This window comes from Bos taurus, chromosome 9 (genome assembly GCF_002263795.3).
Source record: "Bos taurus isolate L1 Dominette 01449 registration number 42190680 breed Hereford chromosome 9, ARS-UCD2.0, whole genome shotgun sequence".
Classification (NCBI taxonomy): Eukaryota; Metazoa; Chordata; class Mammalia; order Artiodactyla; family Bovidae; genus Bos; species Bos taurus.
Genome location: NC_037336.1, coordinates 94,011,021 through 94,037,715, shown reverse-complemented (window position 1 = coordinate 94,037,715; position 26,695 = coordinate 94,011,021). Strand labels below are relative to the sequence as shown.

The following is a 26,695-nucleotide window of genomic DNA, read 5'->3' as shown; positions in this document are numbered from 1 at the left end:
ACCAGGGAAGCCTTTCTAAGGTGTCTCATAATTGAGTTTGCGATGAGATTTTTAAAATTATTTTTAGCTCCAAAGTCTGCAAACTTTAATACATAAATTCTTACTTTTTTACTCAGAAATCATTTTTTTTTTAATACGCTGTAACAAAACCAGCCGGTTTCCCTAGACAAGTATTCCCCACGCCCGAATAACACTAAAATGACGTGGTACACTCTACCCTTAGAGTTTTCCCACCTTCAGTGGGAAGTGATTACACCGTAAGCACGACATATTTCCTGACTGCAGCTTGGCTGACCTTTGGGACCCAGAGGATCCCAAACTAGAAATGAAAACCAGATGCCATAGGGCTGGGCAGGCTCCCAGCCACAAACAGAAGCCGCTGGGGACATGCTGACAAGCCAGGCCCGCTCCCAGGAGGCACTGGCCACCTCTTAGGACAGCGGCCAAGCGAGGAGGAGAAAACCTGTCCACCAGGAGGCCACCACACCCGTGGAGGCATCAGGAACCACAGAACACTCTCCTAGGATGATGGTGGCAGTGAAGAGAAAGAAGAAACAAGCAGGCTGAGGGTAATTCACTTGTTTGACCACTTCCGTGGATTCTGGAGTCTCCCCACTAGCCAGAGGCATGGTGTCTTCTGTCACCTGCTATGTTCTAGCGCTGGGCTTGTGTAGCTGCTCCATTAGCATCCATGGAGGAAGGCATTTACTAAAAGAGTGGCTGGGCCCCCCACGAACTCCTCGATGGAAGAGAGAAGGTCACCTGGGAGCACAGGACCTGCACTGTCCATGCTGGGAAGAGCGGAGGGCAGCCACAGGGGAGGGTGACCTGGCCCCCAGGAGGCAGCATCCAATCAGAGCTTCCAAAACCAGAAGGATGAGGAGCCCCGGCATCAGTGCCCCGGAAGGCCCGCCTCCTGTCCCACCCAGTCTGGCCTCAGAAGGTGCCATCCACTGCCACCCTGTGAATTCAACACAGCCACTTCCCCAGACACAGAGGCAGGAAGAACAGTTTGCCTCTTCTTCCTCTGTCATAGAAGGTCAAGCAGGCACTCAGAAGCTCAGATCTGACTCATTTCCCAATCGCCTTTGCAGGTAGGTAGGACCTGATGATCAGGACATGGCAGATGGAATGCAAGGGGGGAGGCCATGCAGCAGCTCTAAAGGAGTCAGTTGGGGTCCCTCTTGGCCCCTTCTTCTGCTTCTCTTTTCCATCCTGGTGCTTGGAACTCAGATGCAATTGCTGGAGCCCTGGCTGCCATCTTGATCACAGGAACAAAGGTGACATCCCAGGAAATAAGGAAAGGATAAGAGGGAGGAGCCTGGGTCTCCGCAGACCTTGTGGGACAGAGCTGCCTGGCCTGCACTGCTGACCTCTAACATTTTATATGGGAGAAAAATAAACGTTTATCTCAAGTCAGTTACTTGGGGGGTGTTTTTTTTTATTATCCACAATAAACCTAATCCTAGCTGAAAATGGATGTATAAAACAGACATATCCCCTTCATATCAGATCCAGCCAACAAAATGACCCCTTAAAGATTTATCATCATTAATATATCTGGCTCCTTCTTGGGCCCAGTTCTACCTTTGGCCTTTATCATTTCTTGAGGAAAGACTCTCATATTTCCTAGCCACATGACAACAGTACTTACAAGAGCACAGAGCACTCACAGAAAAACAACCTGCTTCCTGATTATTTGATTTCTGAGAAGTAGATGGTGAGTTTACTTAGCCAAGCAATCCACCCAATCAAAATTTATTTACTTCCAAGTTCACATGCCATCCTAATCAACTCGAAATAAATACAGAACATAGAGCCAGGCAAACAAGAAGTGCTTGTCCCATCAGACTAATTAAATGAACACATAGGCACCCAGGTCTGCCCTTCTTGAAAGTACACCAATTTTATTACAATTATGTGGCCAAAGCACCCGAGTTCATTTTTTAATTTTTTTGCTTTTACTTTGAGCCTGAGATAGCTTCTGTGTCCTCTCCAATGAAAAGTAGCTTGGTCTAAGCAGTCTAAGACAATTATTTGGAGAATTTAATTTCATAATTGGAAGAACATTAAGAGTGTGTTTTCCTTCTAAGGGCTAGATGGGAAGTTTTCTTGCAGCCAATAAATTTTTGCTGAACAAAGGGAAATCAGGCCAGCAAAACCTTGGGAGAATATGACATGCCTAGGACCTTCACCCAAATGACAACCGTACCGTGGGGTGGAGGGCTCCCCATCCAGACGTCACCTCTGGGATGCTGCTTGTACTCAACTTAGCAACTGAGCGTGCACACATCCAAATTCCTGGCCCATCATGGGTACCCCTTATATTTATGGAAATATTATTATATATCCAGGGCATTCCCAATCCAAGGTTTGAAAATGGTGCTGCTTAAATGAAAAGCCAATGCATACACTAATGGCGGATACCTGGATGTTCGACAAGCAGGACTCTATCTTCCTTTTCCCTGCCTCCTTTTCTGACCTGCAGATAGGCACAGGCTTTTCTGCACTTCAGGCTGGTAGGTCAGTGAGGACTCATCATTGCCGAAGAAATGGAAGAAGAGGAAGACTAGAGAAAAAGAAGGAGGGCTGCCTGTTCAGTTGTACAGCTTGGGCACTAAACAAAAGCATTACAATTAAGGGGCACTATTTACACTGTGGAGAAGGCAATGGCACCCCACTCCAGTACTGTTGCCCAGAAAATCCCATGGATGGAGGAGCCTGGTAGGCTGCAGTCCATGGGGTTGCTAAGAGGCAGACACGACTGAGCAACTTCACTTTCACTTTCCACTTTCACTTTCCACTTTCATGCATTGGAGAAGGAAATGGCAACCCACTCCAATGTTCTTGCCTGGAGAATCCCAGGGACGGGGAAGCCTGGTAGGCTGCAGTCCATGGGGTCGCACAGAGTCAGACACGACTGAAGCGACTTAGCAGCAGCAGCAGCATTCACACTGTAGACATCACAGAGTTATAGCTTTAATAATTTTCCAGCATAGAAATGTCTTTGTTTTAATAAAAAATATTTACACAGTGATAATTTACTGACAGGTGGAAACAAACCACCTTGAAGGAATGACTTTCTCCAATTTACACAAAGGTACCATATAAGTGACGGAGCAATCAGGATGCTCTGTGGGAAACCTCGGGCTTAAACGGATATTCCTTCTGAGTCTCGGACTATGTCCTCTACTAACTCAACAAGCCAAATTCCATCCAATTTCTGGAGCTAAACTTTTCTGAAATCATACTCAACCAAAGGCATATCAATTCAATGTCCTGGTCTATCAGCATCATAAACTCAACATAATAATCATGACCCCACTTACAGCAAAACCTGTGAACCCATCACAGGGTCAGAATGGCCAGACACACGGGACCCTGTGACTCTGGCTGGAATCCTTTCAACCTACTTCCTCTTCCTTTGTGCTTCTCAGGGCCCCTCCCTTCTGAGTCAAACCACACCATCCCTACCATCCCCCAAAGTAGCTTCCTATTCACAGCCCCAGGCCTGGTAAGAAAGAGACAAGTGAACACACACTCTGGAGGTGGCATAATACAAACTTAACGTATTACCTCTCCCCTTGGGAATTAATATTTAAAAGAGTGTTCCCTCAAAAGGACAAGACTTAATTCAACAAATGATGCCAAGGGTGGCATATTCCAAATAGAAAAGGGAACAAAGAGGAAAAGACAGGTCACAGCGGGGTGGGGCTGGGGAATAATTACCCAGAATTCTCAGCTGATACCCCATACTGAATTATTACAAAATCATGACAAAGTTTCTTTTAATAATGCTTTGTTTTTTTCAGATCAATCAGTATGTCTAAACACTGAACCACAGCCTCACTTGTAAAGTGAAACCATTGCTAGGCTGTTATGATAAAAAAAATATTTCTATTTGAGTAAATCGTTGCTCCAAATTCAGTTCCTTATGCAAATATGTAGTGGAGTTATTAAAAACACAACATACTTTCTAAATCATCATCATACATACACTTGGTCAGGTTTATTGGTCAAATTTATTGGGCTGGAAGAAGCACAAGCTGGAATCAAGATTGCCGGGAGAAATATCAATAACGTCAGATATGCAGATGACACCACCCTTATGGCAGAAAATGAAGAGGAACTCAAAAGCCTCTTGATGAAAGTGGAAGTGGAGAGTGAAAAAGATGGCTTAAAGCTCAACATTCAGAAAACAAAGATCATGGCATCCGGTCCCATCACTTCATGGGAAATAGATGGGAAAACAGTGGAAACAGTCAGACTTTATTTTTTTAGGCTCCAAAATCACTGCAGATGGCGACTGCTGCCATGAAATTAAAAGACGCTTACTCCTCGGAAGGAAAGTTATGACCAACCTAGATAGCATATTCAAAAGCAGAAACATTACTTTGCCAACAAAGGTCCGTCTAGTCAAGGCTGTGGTTTTTCCTGTGGTCATGTATGGATGTGAGAGTTGGACTGTGAAGAAAGCTGAGCACCGAAGAATTGATGCTTTTGAACTGTGGTGTTGGAGAAGACTCTTGAGAGTCCCTTGGACTGCAAGGAGATCCAACCAGTCCATTCTGAAGGAGATCAGCCCTGGGATTTCTTTGGAAGGACTGATGATGAAGCTGAAACTCCAGTACTTTGGCCACCTCATGGGAAGAGTTGGCTCATTGGAAAAGAGTCTGATGCTGGGAAGGATTGGGGGCAGGAGGAGAAGGGGACGACAGAGGATGAGATGGCTGGATGGCATCACCGACTTGATGGACATGAGTCTGAGTGAACTCCAGGAGTTGGTGATGGACCGGGAGGCCTGGCATGCTGCGATTCATGGGGTCGCAAAGAGTTGGACATGACTGAGCGATTGAACTGAACTGATGAGGAAAGAATATTGAAAACCTTTTTTGAACCTACTTAGGTGTCGCACAGGATCTTGGAGATACAAAAATGTTCCCAGATGGGTGTCTCTCCTTGTTTCACATTTCTGGAGTCAGACCTTGAGATAAAATGTTCCTGAGCTACTTGGAATATATATATATATATTTTTAATTAACCAGGAAAATAAAGGAAACAGAGGAGAGAAAGCTTTGCTGCTCTTCACACACCAAAGTTGAACTCCACCACCTCTGAAGGCATGTAGGGAAGAATGTACAGCACGGGCTGGCTTGGGAGAATTGTTTTTTTCACCCACTGTTTCTAATGTACTTGTGTATATCTTTTTTCCTGAAATGCCAGTAGTGCATAAAGAATTTACTCATGAGCTCTTAACACCCAAGGAGAAAAAATCTATCAATGGCTAAAGAGCATACGAGGAAGAGGTGAAATATGAACAAGCAAATTAAAAAGCTACCTATTTTCACAATTTTTCTGTAGGTCTAAAAACACACTAAAATTAAAAGTTTATTTTAAAACAAGTCATCTGTGGCAGTGAGTTAAGCACAGTGCTTAAAAGCTCCAGAAATGTTTTCTCCGCCAATCACCGCCAGAGGCTATTACTATATCACGTTTAGAGGAAAAACCTGAGGTTTCAGACAGCTGTGCCTTTTTTTTTTTCATCGTTGGGCAGCACCTGTGGGATCTTAGTTCCACCACCAGGGATTGAACCCTCATCCCCTGTGCTGACAGTGCAGAGTCTTAACCACTGAACCACCAGGGAAGTCCCACACAGCTGCACTTTGGAGAGAAATGCAGAGAGAGACTCTCCATAAAGCAACTCACAGTATCTACTCACAGTCTACTTCTGTCAGTAGCAGGATGTCTCCAGAGAGCAAAGAATATTGAATCATTGCTGGACTAAAGCAGAGTAGGACACAAACTCCCCGGCCCTACACCTCGGCCCAAAACAGGCATCTGCCACTTTTAGCAAATGCTGTTTTATGGACAACAGGCTCCAATGACCGGTGACTCAATCTGTTTTCTCATCTGTAAAATAGGACTGATAACAGCAGCGAGCGTCCGGGTCGTGTGAGGATCAAGCAAGATAAAGCACGAAAGCCCTTCACAGGCACCTGGCACTGACAGGCAGCGCCCCCGTGCCACACTGGGTACCAGTCTCGGGCTGTGCACCTGGCAGTGCCCCCTGCACCAGGCACCGTCTGGGCGCAGGTTGCCACTGGTCTGGCAGGAGCCCCGGGGCCCGCAGCCCCGCAGCGGGTGAGCTGCCTCCCTTGGCCACCTCGCCTTCTCCCCGACCCACTGCAAGCATGTGTGTTATGATATCACGTTAGCTAATGAGATCATACTTGCTAAACTAAGCTAAGCTAATGAGCTCTGCTTAGCTAATCAGCTCCTGAGAAATGAGCTTTCTTTTCTGGTGAATAGGCAGCACCCAAAGCTAATTCCTACGTCGGGAGTTTGAAAGTGGGAATGTGTTCTCCCAGAGAAATAACATGATAAATGAAGGCAGGGTTCTCGGGCCAGCCCTTTGGAATGCTTAAGGGAGCAATAGTGCAGGAGTTTGGGGTCCTAGAGGCCTTGAGTCCGTGGGTCAGGGAAGAAAGAAACTGGCTTCTTCACAGGCTGCGTGTGTGCCACATGGCTTCAGTCATGTCCGACTCTTTGAGACCCTAGAGTGTAGCTCGCCAGGCTCCTCTGTCCATGGGAATTCTCCATGCAAGAATACTGGAGTGGGCTGCCATGCCCTGCTCCAGGGGATCTTCCTGACCCAGGGATCGCACCCACGTTTCCTGGGTCTCCTGCACTGGCAGGCGGGTTCTTTACCACTAGTGCCACCTGGGAAGGCCCCTTCATAGGCTGCTGCTGCTAAGTCGCTTCAGTGGTGTCTGACTCTGTGCGACCCCATAGACGGCAGCCCACCAGGCTCCTCTGTCCCTGGGATTCTCCAGGCAAGAATACTGGAGTGGGTTGCCATTTCTTTCTCCAGTGCATGAAAGTGAAAAGTGAAAGTGAAGTCGCTCAGTCATGTCCGACTCTGTGCGACCCAACAGTTCCTCTGTCCACAGGATTCTCCAGGCAAGAATACTGGAGTGGGTTGCCATTTCCTTCACAGGCTGATAAGGTTTTAAAAAATGGAAGAAAAAAATAAAGGAACGCCGGTGACTATTTCATTCTAATCCAATTAAATGACCACAAGTTTCACAAAATGTAGTCTTTTGTTCATTACCTAGAAGGTTATTTACTTTCATCATAGATGGTGAAACAGCAAAATGGTATTTGCTGGAAGGGACAAGACAAAGAAATTTTGTTAAAAACCCCTCTCCCATCCAAGAGCGCTTATTAGGAACTGTATTTGCATTTTCTTGCATGTGCTTAGACTTTAATGAAAGCAGGTGCTATAAAATACAGCCAACTCTATGAACTCAGGTGAAGATGAACGTAATTCTTTATCGTGAAATGCAACAGATACAGTTCAGAATGCAATAGTATGTACCGGTCTGAGAATGAGAGATGAAATAGCGGCTCACTCATCACTTTTCCCAAGGAAGAAATACAAGCTTAAAGCAAGAAATTTTCAGGACTTCACTGGCGATCCAGTGGTTAAGACTTCTCCTTCCAATGCAGGGAGTGCGGGTTCGCACCCCAGTCAGGGAGCTAAGATTCCCACATGCCTCATAGCCAAAAACACCAGCGATATTGTAATAAATTAAATAAAGACTTTAAAAAATGGTCCACATGAAAAAAATTGTTTTTTTTAATTTTCAAAAGGATTTCATCTTGAAGACAAGATCTGTTGACAGTTACAAGGATGGAGAAAAATCACACTTCCTCTCACTACCTCCCTTACCTCAAGAAGGGATGATGGGCAGGGGAGGCCTAGGCTGGCAATCAGAAGACATACATTCTCACCCTGCCTCTGCTGTTAGGCCTCTGTGTTACCTTGAATGAGTCATCTAGTCTCCCAGGCCTTAGTTTTCTCATCTGCAAAATGGGGAGATTAAAAAAAAAAAAACAGTTCTACTATTACAAAATCAGAAGTAAAAGAAAAGGATTCCCAGATGCAGCGAGTAAAATTCTAGAACACGGTTTGCCAAGAGATTGACCAGAGTCAACATGAATCATGGGAAAAGCATTATTTTGATAACTACTTGTGTTTACATATTTCTGTGCTTCTAAAAATAGTTTTTAGAAGTCCATTACTTGAAACACCAGCTTTCTATCTTTGACCTCTACGTCTAAATGCTGGGTTATTGGTGTTCCTGCAGTGCCTCTTGCAGAAAGTCTTCATCGTCTGACACATCAATAATGAAGGCGGTTGACGCCAACACTCCACGCCTGGATGGGAACCTGGAAACAGATGTCAGAACCTTGGAAAGGCAGGTTTCAGCTGGCCCGTCACCCAAGGACATTATCGTTTTCATGCAGCTCCGGAGGCACTGACTTGGTGCCTGCCTGTGCCTCCCAGCAGTCCAGAGGCACGGGAACAGAGGGACTGCCATCGGGCCAGGTTGAGTGCTCATCCAGCCCACGGTCCTCGGAGAGGAAGGGAGCACCTTGCCTGCCAGACACGCGGGAAGAATCACCATCCGGGGCGTCGGGAAGGCCTGGGGAGGCACGTGGGCAGGAGTAAGAGCAGGAAAGATGGGTTGCGGGTGGCCTCACCCGGGCAAGGTTGCAAGTGGGAGGAGGTCAGATGGAGAGTACAGTTGGGGGTGAAGACAGGAGGCCTGGGGACAGCATGTGGAGGGTGCTAGGCTATGGGTCATGAAATCTATTCAGTGGCTCAAGAGGCATTTTTATGTGAAATATCCTAGAATAAAACAACAGGGTAGAATAGAATAAGGCTCCCTGCGCACGGTTAGAGAAGGGCAGCTTTGTACAATTTTCATCTCTTCTTGGGACTGTGTCCTGGATATCAGGGATGTAGTGTTCGGTGTAGGTCACCCTCCTAAAGACTGAAAAAGCCGCAGTTTGGAATGTTGGGTGCAGAGGGAACACTCAGGCCCCCCACCCCCACCACCGCGGTGGGTGGGCGCACGGCAGGGGGCAGCAGAACAGAAGACAAGGAGCTGGGGAGCCCAGGGAGGCCTGCAGGGCTGTGCTGTGTCGGGCTCCGCCCCACCACTCTCCAGGACGAGGCTCTCTCCAGAAAATCATACAGGTTCCTTAAGTGTCATTATGTTGATCAGTGTATTAGACCAGACACTTCAAGTAAAGCCATTTTTTTCTCTGGAGCCTGAATTAACCTGTGGATACTGAGAAAGTGAGCAGGCTATTTGTCAAACTTTATGTTAATCACACAGATATACAGGCAAAGCTCTGCCTCTCTTCCCTTGTGCTGGTCCATGGAGATGCAAACAGCGGCCTTATTGACAATGGAATCACTCTAACTACAAAATGCCTTTCTCTAAACAAATAGAAAAAAAATGGAAAATAAATAAGAATGGCGATATCTGTTCTAAAGAAGAAATAGTTTCACTGGATACAATGTACTGTGTTCCTATAAAATAATTCCAGTCTTCCTGACTCAGAACAGACAGTACTTCTTCCCAGTCTTTTTCTAGAGCATCACTAATTACTTCCATTATCCTGTCTTAGGTAGACCGAGGGGAGGAAAACAATGGAATATTTAAAAATCTTCTTTGGGGGAGACAGGTCTTTGATGCACTCAGAAAGAAACTGAGTTATAAGTTCAGCCTGGTTTCTAGCATCATTACTCTTTTCTATCCCCAAACCCAGGCTGGCCCTTAGATGCAAACCCAGAGAAGCCCCGCCTTTGGGGGTGCTTCCCTCTGCCAGGAGGCTGCGACTCTACTCTGACACCATGTCCAGTCCTAGAAACACATCCCCACCTTGGTCTTGTCAGGTTCTCTGTTCTCGAATCCTCAAGAACAAGAGCCTCTCCTGGCACTTAGAGCCCCATCCAGCCCCCCGGGCATCAAACTTCTCACTGAACCTCAGCCTTTCAGCCTAAGACCCTGCCCTCCACTGACACACCTCTCTGTCTCCAAACAAGATTGAATCTCTGGGCCACCCTGATCCTGCCTGCTGCCTGTTGGGCTGCTGCTGCTGCTAAGTCACTTCAGTTCTGTCCGACTCTGTGCAACCCAATAGACGGCAGCCCACCAGGCTCCCCGTCCCTGGGATTCTCCAGGCAAGAACACTGGAGTGGATTGCCATTTCCTTCCCCAGTGCATGAAAGTGAAAAGTGAAAGTGAAGTCACTCAGTTGTGTCCAACTCTTAGCGACCCCATGGACTGCAGCCTACCAGGTTCCTCTGTCCATGGGATTTTCCAGGCAAGAGTACTGGAGCAGGTTGCCATCGCCTTCTCCGCCTGTTAGGCTGGATTCCCTCTTTCTCCCTGCGGCTGGTTTGTCCACAAAGCCTGGGTCATCCCTCCGGGCGGCTGAGCTACCTGCAGGACTCAGTTGTGCCTAACTGTAGTGGATGCTGTCATCAGGCAGACAGATAATCGTCCTCCCCTCCTGCTCCCACCCCACCACCTATTCTTTCAGGAAAGAAGCACCCATGTCCCCAGCTGCTGGGGATGTTGGCATATGCCAGCTTCAAGACAGTCTATCTCAGAAACCACCAGAGGTCGTGTCCCCTTCCTGGGGCAGTCAACATCTAACACTGGTTAATTGTTGTTGTTCAGTCACTCAGTCGTGTCCAACTCTTTGAGACCCCATGGACTGCAGCAGGCCAGGCTTCCCTGTCCTTCACTATCTCCCAGAGTTTGCTCAAACTCATGTCCATTGAGTCAGTGATGCCATCCCACCATCTCATCCTCTGCCGTCCCCTTCTCCTCCTGCCTTCAATGCAGGGGTATAAAAGTCTGTTCCCTCGGCCAGAAAGATGGGCCACAGACTTGACAGTGACTTTGTCTACCCGGTGCAGCTCCCTTTGCCCCCTTACAGGTGCTGATCCGAGAGTGCTCCCTGCTAAATGCTCTACAGGCAAATCTGTCCTAGAGTCGGCTTCCCTGGGGACCCTACCTGTGATGTTAACCAGGTGAGTCAATTTCAGTCCGTCCCTGAGATACTCTGCCTCATCTCATTTGGAATTCTGTGGAATTCTGCAAATAAACAAGGGGCCCACTTTGTGTACCCATTTTATGATGTCTAATTAACAAGCCCTTCTTTGAGGCTGTATAAAAGTCTTCAGCATTTCAAGTCCAGTTTAATATGGAAATGATAAGGGTTGGGGGTGTAGCAGACAGAATTACAGCCACCCAAAGACCTTGCCTAGAGAATCCCATGGATGGAGAAGCCTGGTAGGCTGCAGTCCGTGGGGTCACACAGAGTCGGACACGACTGAAGCGACCTGGCAGCAGCAGCAGCAAAGACCTTCAAGTCTTAACCCTGGTACTTGTGAATGTGTTACCTAACATCACCAAAGAGACTGCTGCTGTGATTAAAGGCTTTGAGTTGGGGCATTATACTGGGTATGGGCCCAATCTAATCACATGAGTTCTTCTTTTTATTATTAATTAATTAATTAATTGGCTGTATCAGATCTTTACTGTGGTATGGGGGATCTTTTAGTTGCAGCACGTGAGATCTAGTTACCGGACCAGGGATCAAAGCCAGGTCTCCTGCATTGGGCGCACGGAGACTCAGCCACCGGACCACCAGGGAAGTCTGCTCGTAAGAGTGGAGGGCCTTTCCTGGCCGTGGTCAGAGGCAGGTGTGATTACAGAAGGAAAGCAGCCAGAGAGGGGACACTGATGGCTCTACAGGCAGAGAGGGGTTTGCACATTAGCTTCAGAAGCTGGAAAAGGCGCCAGCGTGGACACCACCCAAGGACTTCCAGAAGAGAATGTCCTGCGGACACTTAGGCTTCAGTCCAGGGGGACCCGTGTTGGACTTCTAACCTACAAAATTGTTGGATAATAAATCTGGGTCATTTTAAGCCACTGAGTGTCTGGTGATTTGCTGCGACAGCAAGAGAAAACTCATATGGGAGAAAGAGAGACTCAGGAGAAAGGAAAAGGCGTCTTCACTTGTTTCCAAGCTGCAGCTCTCCCCTGTGTGCTGATTCAGGCTCCCACTCAGGAACGTTTCGTATTTTTCTTGACAATAACTAGGGTCAACACTGGGTGGCAGGAACAAACCCATACAACAGTCTAGAATCAACAACTTCACACCTTCTTTAGAAAGGAGAATATTATTCTCACATTCTAGGAGACGACATTAGCCCGATCGATCAATCCTAACTATCCACAGCCAAGAGGCGGAAGAGTTTAGTTATAAATGAGTGGGACTCTGTTTGGCTGTCACTTCAACTTCTAAATGAAAATAGAATGCAGGGGGGGTATTTTCAGTCGCTTGGTGGAGGAGGTAAGGTCCCACATGCTTCAAGGTCAAAAAACCAGAACATAAACAACAGAAGCAATATTGTGACAAATTCAATAAAAACTTTAAAAATGGCCCACATTAAAAAAAATATATATATAAATATATAATATAATAGCTTCCTATTTCCATAAAGGCATAATTAATAATTCTAAGTAATAGTTTTTACCATTTTTTTATTTTGAGCCAAAAAGGTTCTTGTTACACAATGTTACTCAGTGTTAATCCTGACTAAATAATAATTTTGTGACAGAGTTGTCTTTCAGTATCTATTTATTTTTTAAAAGACAAGAGCATACCTTTTGAAATATTCTATGCAAAATATGCTTAAAGCTAATGGAATAGGTACATAAACATGAACTCAGCAGCTCTCCTGAACAGAGTAGAAATCATCATTTGAATGTGTGTGTTGGGACCATTCTGGAGTTTAATTTGCATGGCTCACTATCTTAAAAAGGAGCAGGGAAATTTATATCAAGTTGATAGGTGTGAGACAACCTGAGTACAGAATTCTTCTCCCTGGGTAGAAAGACCAACAGACTATATAGAGCTGCAGAATTTAACCTCACTTTGGCTTATATGTTCAAGTATGCCCTTATCTGCCATCAAGAAGGGATGGATGGGAAATTCACAGCATTAAAAACCCCAAAACAGTACCATTCAAGACAACAAGTGCCATTGATTATATAAGCTGAAAGATCAGATCACTGGGCTTCCCTGGTGGCTCAGTGGTAAAGAATTCGCCTGCCAATGCGGGAGACACGGATTCAATACCTGATCCGGGAAGATGCCACATGCCAACGGAGCCCTCACGCCATAACTATTGAGGCTGCTCTCCAGAGTCCAGGAGCTGCAACTGCTGAAGCCTGCACGCCCGAGACACGCCTGTGCTTCACAGTAAGAGAACTGCTGCAATGGGAAACCCACGTACCGCAGTTAGAGCAAAGCCCACGCAGCATGCAGACCCAGCCCAGCCAAAAATAAATAAATAAAAGTTTTTTTAAAAAAAAAAAAGGAGAGAGAGAAAAAAAAAATAGTCACACACTCTTATACCACTGAGAGAAAAAGAAAAAGAAAAACTGGCCGGCGGGGGAGGGGGGAGGGTGGCGCGGGGAGGAAGGACACTGGATTTTGTCAAGGAAATAGCCAGGAACACACACTGTGGGGACCCAACCTATTTCTGCTATCTGTACAAGGAGACGCAGTAATTTTCCATCACAGCAAGTGGAACTAACGCCTCTCACAGACTCCAGTGTTTTGTGTTAAAATAAGCTATTCCTCTGTTTTCATCAGAAGCACCTGAAAGCTACCAAAAGAGAGCAGACTCTAAAGCTTAAGCTCTTTCCCAAATGAGAGGGACAGCCAGCCACTCCCCCACTGATAAGACTATCTCCAGGCAGACCACATCCCCAGCCCCCGAGACCGTTGGCTACACCCTCCTCTATCAGCCACCCTACCCAGCCTGGTCACCTTCTGATGGTTCTCAGAAGAAAGACCAGGCAGTTGGCCTCTGAAGTCAGAAGTTCTGAAAGCCCAGTTTGAAGATGTATGGAAATTCACATTTCTTAATAGTTGGTTCTGGTCAAACATGTTTAAAATGTTCTAAAATAAAACAGTCTCCCTTGAAAGCAAGTCGACTTCCAAACTCTCTAGGGGACGGGGAAGTCCATTTGAATGGCAGGACAGCTCTCAGAGGAAGGGTAAAGGAGGAAGGGATCAAAACAAGCCTAAATGAAGGAGAGGACAACCTCTACCGCCTGGAGAAATGGAGTCCAGAGAAAAGGAGACACACACACACACACACACACACACAGCCATCACGTTTCCCTTCATTCTGGGCCGATCACGAAAGGGGAAAAGACTTTTCTCTTTCAAGTAGAGCAGGGAGACCAAAGAGTCTATAAGAGCAGGGAGGGCTGGCAGGTTCAGTCAGAAATCCTTCTATCAGGACTGTCAAAGAAAAGCAGCTACATGAGAAGAGGTCAATAACAGAATCTTAACTACAAGTCCTCTGAGGGGCTGTGTCTAAGTCAGGCATGAGATCAGGGAAGAGCTTCCAAACCTAGAGTGTTGTAAATGAGGGGGGAAAACCTAAAGCTTTCTCTTGAAATCTATTAAAAACTAGCATCAAACTATGATGATGAAGATAAAATCTGTGATTAAGTACCTCACTCATCATATACCTGTATACTCAATCATATCTGACTCTTTGCAACCCCATGGACTGCAGCCCACCAGGCTCCTCTGTCCATGGAATTTTCCAGGCAAAAATACTGGGTAGCCATCTCCTACAATAGGGGATCTTCCCAGCCCAGGGATTGAACCCACCTCTTTTGTGTCTCCTGCATTAGCAGGCAGATTCTTTACCACTGCACTACTTAGGTCAAATAGTAAGGATGTATATTTCTTTAAACCTTGCTCTTAATTGTATACAACTTCAATGGTTAATTGATAGTCATGATTTATCACTTTTATAAATATTTTATTAATATCATCATGTAGAAGCATAACAGAATGCATCCCATGCTAAACTCTCTGTTACCCAGACCTAAACATTTGGGTCTAGATATCACAGGCAGTGCCAGGACACCCTTCAGAAGAAATCAAAGCCTATGCGGAGGCAGTCTTGCATATTCTATAAAGTGAAAGTAAATGCCAAGAACCAGTGAGAAGTCAAAGAAATATTAGAAAGAGTATGATGAATAAATTGAGCATATGTATACAAACCAAATATTTAAGCAATAAAAACTAATTACATAGATGTACAACAACATAAATGAATCTGAGAAACACAACATTACGTTAAAAAAAAAATCACAAGTTGAAAGTTGTAAGAGCAATCACTCCCACTCTGTCAATGAGAGTAAGCCAGATTAGCTACAAAAGCACAGTTTTTAAAATATATCAGGGAGCTGAGGATGCAAAGAAGTATAAATGTGTCAAGCCCATCCCCAAAGAAAAAAAAGGCCAAGAGTAGATTTCATTCCTACCAAATGGCAGGGAGAACAGGAATCCACCATAAACAGGAGTTAAGGAAAAACCAGCAAAATTTTAACCAGGCTAATGGCCACATGTGGACTGCTATATGGATTCGAATTCCAAGGAGACTCAGCCACAGAGTAGGTCTGTACCACCAGCCAACTCTTCCCTGTGGATCATCACCGAATACAGGCAAGACTACACCAAAAGCTTGGGATGGGGCAGGACACTTACGAAAGATCTGCCCTGACACTTATGGGACCTTTCCCAAGGATAGGGCAGGGGTCAGAGCGTAGAAAAATGAGAAGAATTTCTCTCAGGCACTTCACGCCTTTACCCAGGGCACTGTAGCAGCCACTCAAAAGCTGAGAGCAAACAGCTGGGCAGAAAAAGATGTCCTAGGTACAGACGCAGGGACAGGACTACAAAGAAAGCTCTCCAGTAACCCAAAAAGCTGGCATTTTGCCTGAAAAACAAATCTCCCACAGCTCAGTAAGCTGGTGCTGAGCTGTGGAGCATTAAGAGTTTTTATCAGGATTCAGATCCCAGTCCCTGCTAAAGGGAAAGTTCTTATTCTTCCCTCAAAATATCTAGTCAGTGATTACATGAATGTAACTAAAGCTTCACCAAAGGTCACACCCATTTCAATTACAAATGAGACTGACTCAGCCCACACACTGCTGGCCTGAAAGAAGTCCATGCCCTTTTAAGTTACTGAAGCCTCTGCAATTCTTTTACACACAATATCTAGCATGCAATCAAAAATTATGAGGAACACAAAGAAGGGAGAAACTGTAAGCCCCAGTCAAGAGAAGAAACAGCCAAAAGAAGTGGATCCAGAGATGATATACTGCATCGTAAGGCAAGGACTCTAAAATAACTACCAAAAAACAAAAAATGTGTTAAAGGATCCAGTAGAAATTATGGACACAAACAGAAATTTTTAGCAGAAGAATGGAAACTGTTCTTCTTAACTCATGTTTAAAAACTAGTTTTTCAAACACAGGAATGCTCAGAACAAAAAGTAAGGTATCAAAGAGGGCTCATCATAGACAGGACACAGCAGAGAAAAACATCAGTAAACTTGAAGACAGACCAGCAGGAAGTATTCAAACTGAAACACAAAGAGAAAAAAAAAGTAAAACAATTATAAAAATCCAAGATGTATGGGACTATATAATATGGTATCATGCATAAATTAATGAAGATCCAAGCAAGGAGAGAGAATAGGACAAAAAATTTTTGAAGAAACAGTGGACGGAAAGTTACCAAAACTTCAAGATATCAATCTACAGATCCAAGAAACTTTAGTAAATCTAAAGCAGGATCCCTATAAGAAAAACCACACCTCAGTATGTCTTCATTCAACTGTTGAAAAAAGAAAAAAGAAAGTCAGCTGGAAAAAAAAAAATCACCCATTACATACAGGGGGAAATAGAAAATATAAAAACTAACTTATCTTAGAAATTAAAGAGGCCAGAAGACAATGGGCTAACATCTTCAAAGTCCTGGTAGGAAAAAAAGAAACTGTCAAACTAGAATTCTACATCCAGTGAAAACATCCTTTCAAAATGAAGGCAGAACCACCATCAAAACAAAAGCTAAGAGAACTTGTCACCAGCAGACCTGCACACAAGAACTGCTAAAACGCGCTTTGGCCCAAGAGAAATAATGCATTTAAAGAAATAAACAGTACCAGAAATGGTACATATGTGAGAATAAATACAAAATTCTACTTAAAAGTATCGCTTTTTCATATATGTACAAGTGTATGTGTCTTTTAGATTTTATATACGTGTACAGGTTTTGTTTTAAAGTCTATTCATTTTATATATATATATTTATTTACATTTATGTTTCTTTTAAATACTACTGACCGCTTTTAAATAATCACATTATTGGGTTTGTATCATACACAGATATAAACTATATGAGAATAAGAGTCAAAGGGTGAAAGAAGTGGAACTATAATAAGTTTCTCATATTAGTTTTGAAGTTCAACATTACTATTTGGAGGCAGACTATTAAAGAGTAAAGATGCATATTCTAATTTCTCAAACAACGACTAAAAAAAAATACAAAGAAATATAGCCCACATTTTTTAAAGGAAATAAAATAGAATGCTAAAAATAGGCAATTCATCTAAAAGGAGGCAAGAAGGAAGAAAAGAGAAAAAAACAGATAAACAGAAAACAAATATCACGATGATAAACTTTAACCACTGGTTCTAGGATAGAGGCAAAGTTTGAATGTAGACTATCGTACCCATATTAAATTTCCTGAAATGGATACTAATACTGTGTGTGTATAAGAGAATATCCTTTCTTGTAAGAATTACATGCAGAAAAATATGGATATAAAGAGCATGACATCTGAAACTTACTCTTCAACAGGTCAGAAAAGGGAAGGAGAGAGGAGGGAGGGAGAGTTTTTTTAAATAAAAGATTTTCATTACTTTTCTATATATAAGAAAATTTTATTTATATGCATTTTTTAAATATTTATGTTTATTTATTTGGCTGTGCCAGGTCTTAGTTGCAGCATTCAGGATCTTTAGTTGTAGCAGGCTAACTCTAAATTGCAACATGCAAATCTAGTTCCCTATTCAGAGACTGAACCTGAGCCCCCTGCATTGGGACCATGGAGCCTTAGCCACCAGACCACCAGGGGAGTCCCTTCAAAATTTTTATATAGAAAAATAAGCCAAACTAAATGCAGGTCAGGAAGCAACAGTTAGAACTGGACATGGAACAACAGACTGGTTCCAAATAGGAAAAGGAGTACGTCATGACTGTATATTGTCACCCTGCTTATTTAACTTATATGCAGAGTACATCATGAGAAACGCTGGGCTGGAAGAAGCACAAGCTGGAATCAAGATTGCCGGGAGAAATATCAATAACCTCAGATATGCAGATGACACCACCCTTATGGCAGAAAGTGAAGAGGAACTAAAAAGCCTCTTGATGAAGGTGAAAGAGGAGAGTGAAAAAGATGGCTTAAAGCTCAACATTCAGAAAATGAAGATCATGGCATCTGGTCCCATCACTTCATGGGAAATAAATGGGGAAACAGTGGAAACAGTCAGACTTTATTTTTTGGGGCTCCAAAATCACTGCAGATGGTGACTGCAGCCATGAAATTAAAACACGCTTACTCCTTGGAAGTAAAGTTATGACCAACCTAGGGAGCATATTCAAAAGCAGAGACATTACTTTGCCAACAAAGGTCCGTCTAGTCAAGGCTATGGTTTTTCCAGTAGTCATGTATGGATGTGAGAGTTGGACTGTGAAGAAAGCTGAGCGCTGAAGAATTGATGCTTTTGACCTGTGGTGTTGGAGAAGACTCTTGAGAGTCCCTTGGACTGCAAGGAGATTCAACCAGTCCATCCTAAAGGAAATCAGTCCTCGGTGTTATTTGGAAGGAATGATGCTAAAGCTGAAACTCCAGTACTTTGGCCACCTCATGCGAAGAGTTGACTCATTGGAAAAGACTCTGATGCTGGGAGGGATTGGGGGCAGGAGGAGAAGGGGACGACAGAGGATAAGATGGCTGGATGGCATCATTGACTCAATGGACGTGGGTCTGGGTGAACTCCGGGAGTTGGTGATGGACAGGGAGGCCTGATGTGCTGCAATTCATGGGGTCACAAAGAGTCGGACACGACTGAGCGACTGAACTGAACTGAACTGAAACAATCTATTATTGGGGAATGCATACATTCAACAAGCTTGAGGGTAAAAAGGCAAGGCATTAATAATGACTAGCTCAGGTACTGATGACCTCAGGGAATTTATGGCCCTGGGCTGAAACCCAGAGGATGTAATACTCAGAAGCCCTGATATTAATGTGGTTCTTGAGTGAGTGGCAGTTTCATGGGTGCTCTTTATAATATTTTATTTCAAATTTGCAGGTGTGTTACATACAATCTTCTGTATCAATCTAATACTACATTTTTTAAACAGGGGGTAAACAGAAGAAAGATCATCCAGTTTATAAAAATTAGTTTGAATTGGGACCAACTTTTATATTTAGTGAAGAACTAAATAAAAGCATTAAGAAGGTCCCCAGCTCTTACTTGAACCAACTGACATTTTATCAGATTCAAATTTCTGGGTGTATCTAATTAAAGCATCTATTGATTTTGGGCTCAGTCATGTCCAACCCTTTGTAATGCGATGAACTATAACCCACGAGGCTCCTCTGTCCATAGGATTTTCCAGGCAAGAATTCTGGAATGGGTTGCCATTTCTTCCTCCAGTGCATCTTCCTGACCCAGGGATCGAACCCGAACCTCCTGTGTCTCCTGCAATGCCAGGTGGATTCTTTACCACTGAGCCACTGGGAAGACCATAAGCATCTATTGACCACCACCATTTTCCCTTTCCTAACAACCTCATCTACAAAACAAGGAGCACATTTCCTTGAAACCCTGAATTTAAGTTCCCTTGCTAAGAAATAATAACTCTGCTTTGAATAAATTATGAGCAGCATTGTACTGCAAAAGAAAAGTCTCCAGGTTATGTAGACACAGGCTTCCCTGATGGCTCAGCGGCGTAAAGGATCCACTTGCAATGCAGGAGACACAGGAGATGCTGTGGGTTTGATCCCTGGGTTGGGAAGATCTCCTGAAGGAGGAAAACGACAACCCACTCCAGTATTCTTGCCTGGAGAATCCCATGGACAGAGGAGCCTGGTGGGCTACAGTCCACGGGGTCACAGGAGTCGTTCACAACTGAGCAAGCAAGCATGCATGTAGATACAGCCCATTAAATAACTGACGATCATCACCCTATTATAGGAACCTACAGGAGTCCTTTTTGCATAACGTGGTGTCACTAGCTAAGAGAAAACAGTGAAATATAAGGAGGCGATAGAATTCTTAAGAATCCTATTATATAAATTCAAGTATCCAAAGTCAAGACCCTGTAAAACGTAAAATTATTCTAGGTGCTGCTGGTTGTTGGGTAACCTTCATATATATCACAGAGTGCTTTGTTTGTTTAAAGCGTTTAGTTAAAACCTACAGAAAAAAAAAATAGAAATCTTGGTTAGTGAAGAGAACATCCCAACTCTGTCATTAGTTTCTAAGTAACCAAGAAAATCTTTGATTTCTTCTGTTTCAACTGATGCATTTGAAAAAGGATGATATTTGATTCTGAATTACATTATAATCAATGTTTCTGAGGCAAATGTTCTATAAGATATTATTAATTCTACATTTTATTAAAGTTCCCAACTTTACAAAATGAAAAACCAAAGCACGCAGAAGTTGTTTTTCAGTGTGTTTCAATTTTACCATTATTTCATTAAATGATAAATATTTACTGAGAGCCTGCTATGCACAAGGTGCTACTATAAATTCTGGGGGAGTACGAGTGAACAAGACAGAGTCCCTATCCCCACGGAATTTATGTGTCTCGTGCGTGCTCAGTCACTTCAGTCGTGTCCGACTCTCTGCGACCCCACGGACCATGGCCCGCCAGGCTCCTCCGTCCATGGGATTCTCCAGGCAACAGTACTGGAGCTCGTTGCCATTTCCTTCTCCACGTGTTAATCACGCATAATGAATGGGTTATCTTTAGATATTATAAGGCAGTACCCTCTACTAGATAATAAAGGATTTCCAATCTAAAAGGGAGACATTATTATTGGAAATCACACTTTTGTTTATGGGGGACAGTCTCTTGTTCCATCTTCAAGGCAAACAGGACTCCAGTTCCAGTGACTACCAATTATTTACCAGTTATTTCAGAGGGGAGGAGCCAAAGAAAGGAAAAAAAGGAGGAGAAGGAGGAAGAGGAAGTAACGAAGGGAAGGAAGGCAAGGGGACGACAAGAGAGAAGAAAACATGACTTTTTTTTAAAGAATCACCAACGGACTTCTCAGTGAGGAGAAATTTAAGAACGCTAACGCAATCTCAGCTTCAGCTCTAGTAACATCTCCAAACTGTCCGTGGTGACAGCACAGGAGCAGGGGACGGTCAACTCCAAGATCTGAGCATTGCTCCCCTGGCCTCAAGGGGTGCTCCTGGAAACAAGAACATCATGTGCACCCCAGTTCATCTCCTCCTTTCTGCCCTGGTGATCAAGAGACTATGAAAGGTCAATACTTTAGGACCAAAGACTTTTGCTTTTTTTCCCTTCAAATTTTCAACTCTAAAGTGGGCTGTGTGTGTGTATGTCAGAGAGAAAGAAATTGATAATGTTCACTGATCTTTTCAAATGACTATTCTGGGGGTGTGAGTCTGAGGACGCTGCAGAGAGTCTCTGATGAGCCAGCCCTCAATAAGTGCAAGGAATAGAGAGACATCTCAATAGCACTGCAACCAACCTCCTCCCTTCCCTCTTAAACACCCATGGAATGCTGTCACTTTGGACCAGCCCTCTATAAGTCAGATAAAAGATGCCCAAAGGTAAACAGCCCTGCCCTAACTGGCAAAGACTGGAGAGCTGCTTTAGGTGGACTTCTAGTTGCTTTCTTTCTGTCTTCTCCATTCTGAGATGGTAGCTCCAAAAATGGAAATGAAATCCGGTCCCTGCTTCTTGGAGGTTTCCCCTGTTCTTGCTCAGGGTCTGGATAAAAGGGGCGGGGCAAAAGCTGCTCCTCTGTTTCAACCGCAGGCTGCATGGTTCCACATTTTTTCAGCCCTAATATGCTATCCCTGTCATGCTTGCTTCATAACCCCCATACTTCTTCCTTCACAGGTTCTCAGAAAGGGGGACCAGTGTCCCTGGGAGGCTATTGCTCTAATAATGCATGCTAAGTTGCTTCAGTCATGTCAGACTCTTTCTGAATCTATGGACTATAGCCCACCAGGATCCTCTGTCCATGGGATTCTCCAGGCAAGAATACTGGAGTGGATTGCCATGTCTTCCTCCAGGGGATCTTCCCCAGGGATCAAACCAACATCTCTTACGTCTCCTGAATTGGCAGGTGGGTTCTTTACCACTAATGTCACCTGGGAAGCCCTTCTCTAATAATAGGTACCATCTAATGAGTAGATGGTACATATCAGATGCTGTACTAAATATACTTCTTTTAATCTTCACAACATTTAACGGTCGATATTATTAATCCCATTTAACAGACTGGGAAACTAAGGCTTAGGAGAGTCAAATTATGTGTCTAGGGTCATACTTCTGGGCAGAATCTTGGGATCTGTCTGGCCAATATGCACACACACCTGTAACCACTATTCTACACATGGAAGAGGAGCAGCCCAGACCATCAGAAGGGTCACAGGCTTTGCTGCCTGAAGCCCCACCACTAATTAGTGTGTGACCTTAGGCAGTTGCTTTCCAAGCCTCTGTCACTTCATCTTCAAGTTGGGAATAACATTCTACCCGGCCTTTCTTCCAGGGTTGAAGACAGTATCAATACCTATTGCTGCATTCCAGGAAGTCCACTTCCCTGTCCATCTGCTAAAGGTTAGAAAGGAGAGGTGGGGTGGAGAAGAGTTGCAGGAAAAGGAGGTCTAAAACTGAGTTTAGAAGTTATATGTCTTATTTTCAAATTTCATATTTGCCTTCGTGTGACAGAATGGAGAAGCACAGAGTCTAATGTTTAAAAATGGAACTCTGCTAATATTAAAGTTATCCAGACATGAAATTCACCAAAACAGGCAACCACATAGTATATGCTCAATAAATAACTGAGGAACGGCAGAAGGAGGGCAGACAATGAGCAAAACAAAACTGGCATTCTGTCTTGATCTCTGTTAGTCTACTGGCATTTCATTTCCCAAGCATGTGACTAATTGGTTCTCTGAGACTCTGTCAAATTAATTTCACTCTGGCATTACCAACGGTAATGAACTTAAAAGCAATACAGGGACAAATATTCTTGCCAAAGCATAATATTCTATAGTTTGAATGGCCCTATGATTTTTCGCAACCGAGGTTTCGCGCTGCGATGAGCCTTCTTTCCTTGAAATCTGAAATCACCTAATTGAAGTGACGCTCATGGACACCAAAGATACACATACACGTAGAGCCGATCTAAAAATGAAGCTGCTGACAGTAGCTAACAAAATCCCAGTGCACATGTTTATTCCTACAGCCATCCATTAACACTGACGCAGAAAAAAAAATCCCTAACAACCTGCTAGTGAGGACTTTGGGGAACTCTTGGAAGAAACACACAGAGAGATGAAGAAGTAGAAATGAATTTATGATGGTTTAGTAAAAAGCAGTGTGTGAAAAGAAGAAAATAAAAGATGGTGAGTAATAACTGGAGGGGACCCCTAACCATCCTGTGGGGATTTGTGTTAGAGAAGATGAAATATTCATGATTCTACATGTAACACACTTGTGGCTGAAGCTGTGCAATGCAATCACAAAGTTCATCCACTTTCTCCACTCTTAACCTTACTAAAAAGAGCAAAGATGGCAATACAGATCCACTGAAAACTTTGTTAACATTAGGAACACAGTGAACACTGTCTAGGGGACCCCCTGTAATGAAAGCCGCCATTAGAAGAATGGCGTTTCTGTTCAGCCATATGGAATCATCAAGTCAGTGCCGAAATGTGTTACGACTCTGCTGCAAACTATGGCCCCTCGCTCCAGTTGCCCAGGTCTGTAAGGACCAGAGGATGACTCTGGATGAAGGCAAGGAGAACAGAAGCAGCAACAACAGGGCATTTCTCGGGTCATTCGGAAAGCCTCTCCACACCCTGACCCTCCAGCCCTCTGTCCCCTCGACAGACTCCACCAGCTAGTCTCAAAGGTGCACCAAAGTTAAAACCTCTGGGAGAGACCTGAGCATTTTGCATAGTCAGAAATGGAGGGGCTGTCTGAAAGAAAGGCTGGGGGAGGCGGAGGCTTACATCTGAGCTCTCTCTCCTCACCTGTTCTAACTCAATCCTGTTAAAATTGTTCATCGTGGCTCAATGTTCAGATGCAAAATGCTTCCCCTCAGAGTCAGAGGGCTTTAAGTGAATAGTATTACACTGTCATCCATTTCTGACTGAGACAGCATTTGGAATATCAAACATCAGGCAAAAAATCAGAGCCTATTAATACTTATCAGAGACAAAAGTAAATACACACAGAAAGTTTTAATGAACCCTACCCAACAGAAGCAGGAAGCATTATCATGCCCCATAATAACCAGGATACAGCAAAAGCAAAGAACCCCCAATAAATATATTGCTTTTTTTTAAATGGTGGTGGGGAGTAGTAGCTACAAGTTTCATTGAACATCAGATACCAAGAATTACATAAGAAGTTGCATTGCAAATGTTGGACCCAATAAGAGCAACTGAAATTGATTCTGGAATGTGGTTAAACTACTTTATCTAACACTATTAATAAGTAAGAAGATCCCTCATTAGTTGGCAGGAGGATAGTTGCTACCAGCCAATCTGATTTTCCTGAAAACAGAGAAGACATGCATGTACTTTTTTTTTTTTTTTTCCAGTTAAAGCTCTAAAGTCCCCAAGTATTGTTTCTGGAGTCAGAAGTTACCATGCAGTGTCATACTCTTCCTGAAAACAGGCCTACAGTCTCCTTTTTAACCTGTTTGCAAATATCAGGAAGGGGTGGGAAAAGTGTTTGCTTGGAACATTTTTTTATTGAAACTTTTTTAAAAACAGTGAAGCGTTTAGAAACCTGATAGTAAATCAGAAACTGTTGACCAAGAGTGAACATCTAAAGGGGAATGAAAAATGAAATTATCCTTCCAGGCCACATGGGGTGGCCTACACTCTGAGACCTCAACCAACCAAGATTTCTCGATATTCAGCAAAGACGTTTAGAAGATTTAGGAAGCCGAGTTTAACATGATGCCCTTACAGCTCTTGAATAGGAACGGAAGCCAACTCTGTGGATCCCCTCTATGGATCTACCTCCTTCCCGCTTCCTACAGAAGGCTACATCTGGGCTGGACTGCTATTCCCCAAACTCCAGGAATCGGGCTAGCGCCAAGAATCAGCCACCTGCCAAAGTGCCACTCAACCCTCGGGAGCAACAAGGCAGATACACCTTCCAAGTGTCCCCCTCTGCCCTGTCCTCCACTTCTAGAGCCCGAGCCAGAGCTACATTATCTCTGGGGACGGACCAGCAAACAGACCTTTGAAAGAAAAGAAAAAAAAAAAAAGGTGGTGGTGGGGGGGTTGTCTGTATTATATAACGATATACAACAGATAAGGCTTCTAGAAAACGAAAGTATCGAGGGGAGGGTCAGGGATCAAGGGGGTGCAGGCGTCGGGGAAGCGTTCGCCGCCACTTACTCGAAGGCGAAGAAGAGTCCGCTAGTGACCAGGATGAGGACGAGGGTCAGGTAGAAGACGCCCGTCTGCCGGGCCATCATGATCCTCCCGTTGCAGAAGAACTTGTTTCTTCCCGGGAAAACCTCCCATTTCCTCCGGGCCGCGATTTTCTTCTTCTTGTGGGGCGACTCCATGGGGGAGGAGCTGTGGGTGCTGATCTGACTGTACTCGCAGTCTTTCATGGGCCCGCCGCCGCCGGGAGGCATCCACGAGGGCAGCCGGCTGGGGGCGCACACCCCCAGCAGCCCCCCGGCCGCGCGGGCCCCGCCGAGCCACGACCGCCGCCGGCCGCCGGGCCGCCCCCCGAGCCTTGGTGCCGCGGCCCCTACGCGGGCTCCCGGCTCGGCGACAACTTTGCCGAGGACACCCAGGTTAACCCTTTGGGGCGCCCAGCTGTCATAGCCCGATCCCCTGCCGAGAGGGACGGGGCTCGCCCGCAGCCCGCGGCGGCGGTCCTCGCTCGCGTCCAGCCCGCGTGCCGGGGCTCGGGGCCCCCGCGGGGTGCAGGGGGCTGCCCGGCCGCCCCCCGGTGGGCCGCGCGCCCGCCCCCTCGCGCGGCCGCTCGCTCGGTCCCGCTGCCCCCGGCCCGCGGGCCGCGCCTGGGCTCCGGCCCGCCGACCCCCGAGCGCTGCGCCCCGAGGGGACACGAGGCGGCGGCCCCGGCGCCGGCTTCCCCGGGAGCCACTTCTGCGCCGCGGTTCAGGTTTATTCTAATCCTTCCTCCCGGCGGCGGATCCTCCCCAGGAGAGAGCGATGGAAACTGGGAGGCCGCTCGCGGCCCCAGCAACCCCTCCCAGGGGTGGGTGGGGAAACCAAGCACGTTATTCTGTCGGGAGCGGGCTCGGCGACAGCCTGGGCGCCGCTGATCGCGCGGCGACCCCGCGCCGGCGCGCCTGGCAGCCGAGCGGAGTCCGCGGCCCCCGCTTGAAGCTGCCGGGGCCGCCCGGCCCGAGGGTCGCGGCGGCGGCGGCGGGTGGAGGACTGCGCGCCCAGGGGCTGGCTGGATCGGTCCTGCCCCATAGGAGCCAGGCCCGGCACAAGGAGGGCCGCCGGGGGGCGGCGAAGCGCTTGTGTCCGGGCCGCGGGGCGAGCGCCACAGACACTTGTTTGCAAGGCTGAGCCCCGGCGCGCGCGCCGAGCTCCGAACGGGTCCGCCTTCTCCTCCCCGCCCGGTGGGCGGTGGCCCGCGCCTCGCCCGCCGGG

At 45.4% G+C, this 26,695-nt stretch overlaps 1 protein-coding gene across 4 annotated transcripts in view; it reads right to left on the bottom strand.

The window, feature by feature from the left end:
- The window catches only part of ZDHHC14 (zinc finger DHHC-type palmitoyltransferase 14), a 291,222-nt gene extending 265,018 nt beyond the window's left edge, over positions 1 to 26,204 (bottom strand). For 3 of the 4 annotated variants that reach the window (XM_024996593.2, XM_024996594.2, XM_024996595.2), the window contains exon 1: positions 25,454 to 26,204. In XM_024996593.2, the coding sequence (XP_024852361.1) occupies positions 25,454 to 25,698 (245 nt within the window). In that variant the 5' untranslated portion in view covers positions 25,699 to 26,204. The remainder of the gene's footprint in view (positions 1 to 25,453) is intronic. The other variant, NM_001191179.1, reaches the window with a different exon arrangement.
- Between the last annotated feature and the right edge of the window lie 491 nt (positions 26,205 to 26,695).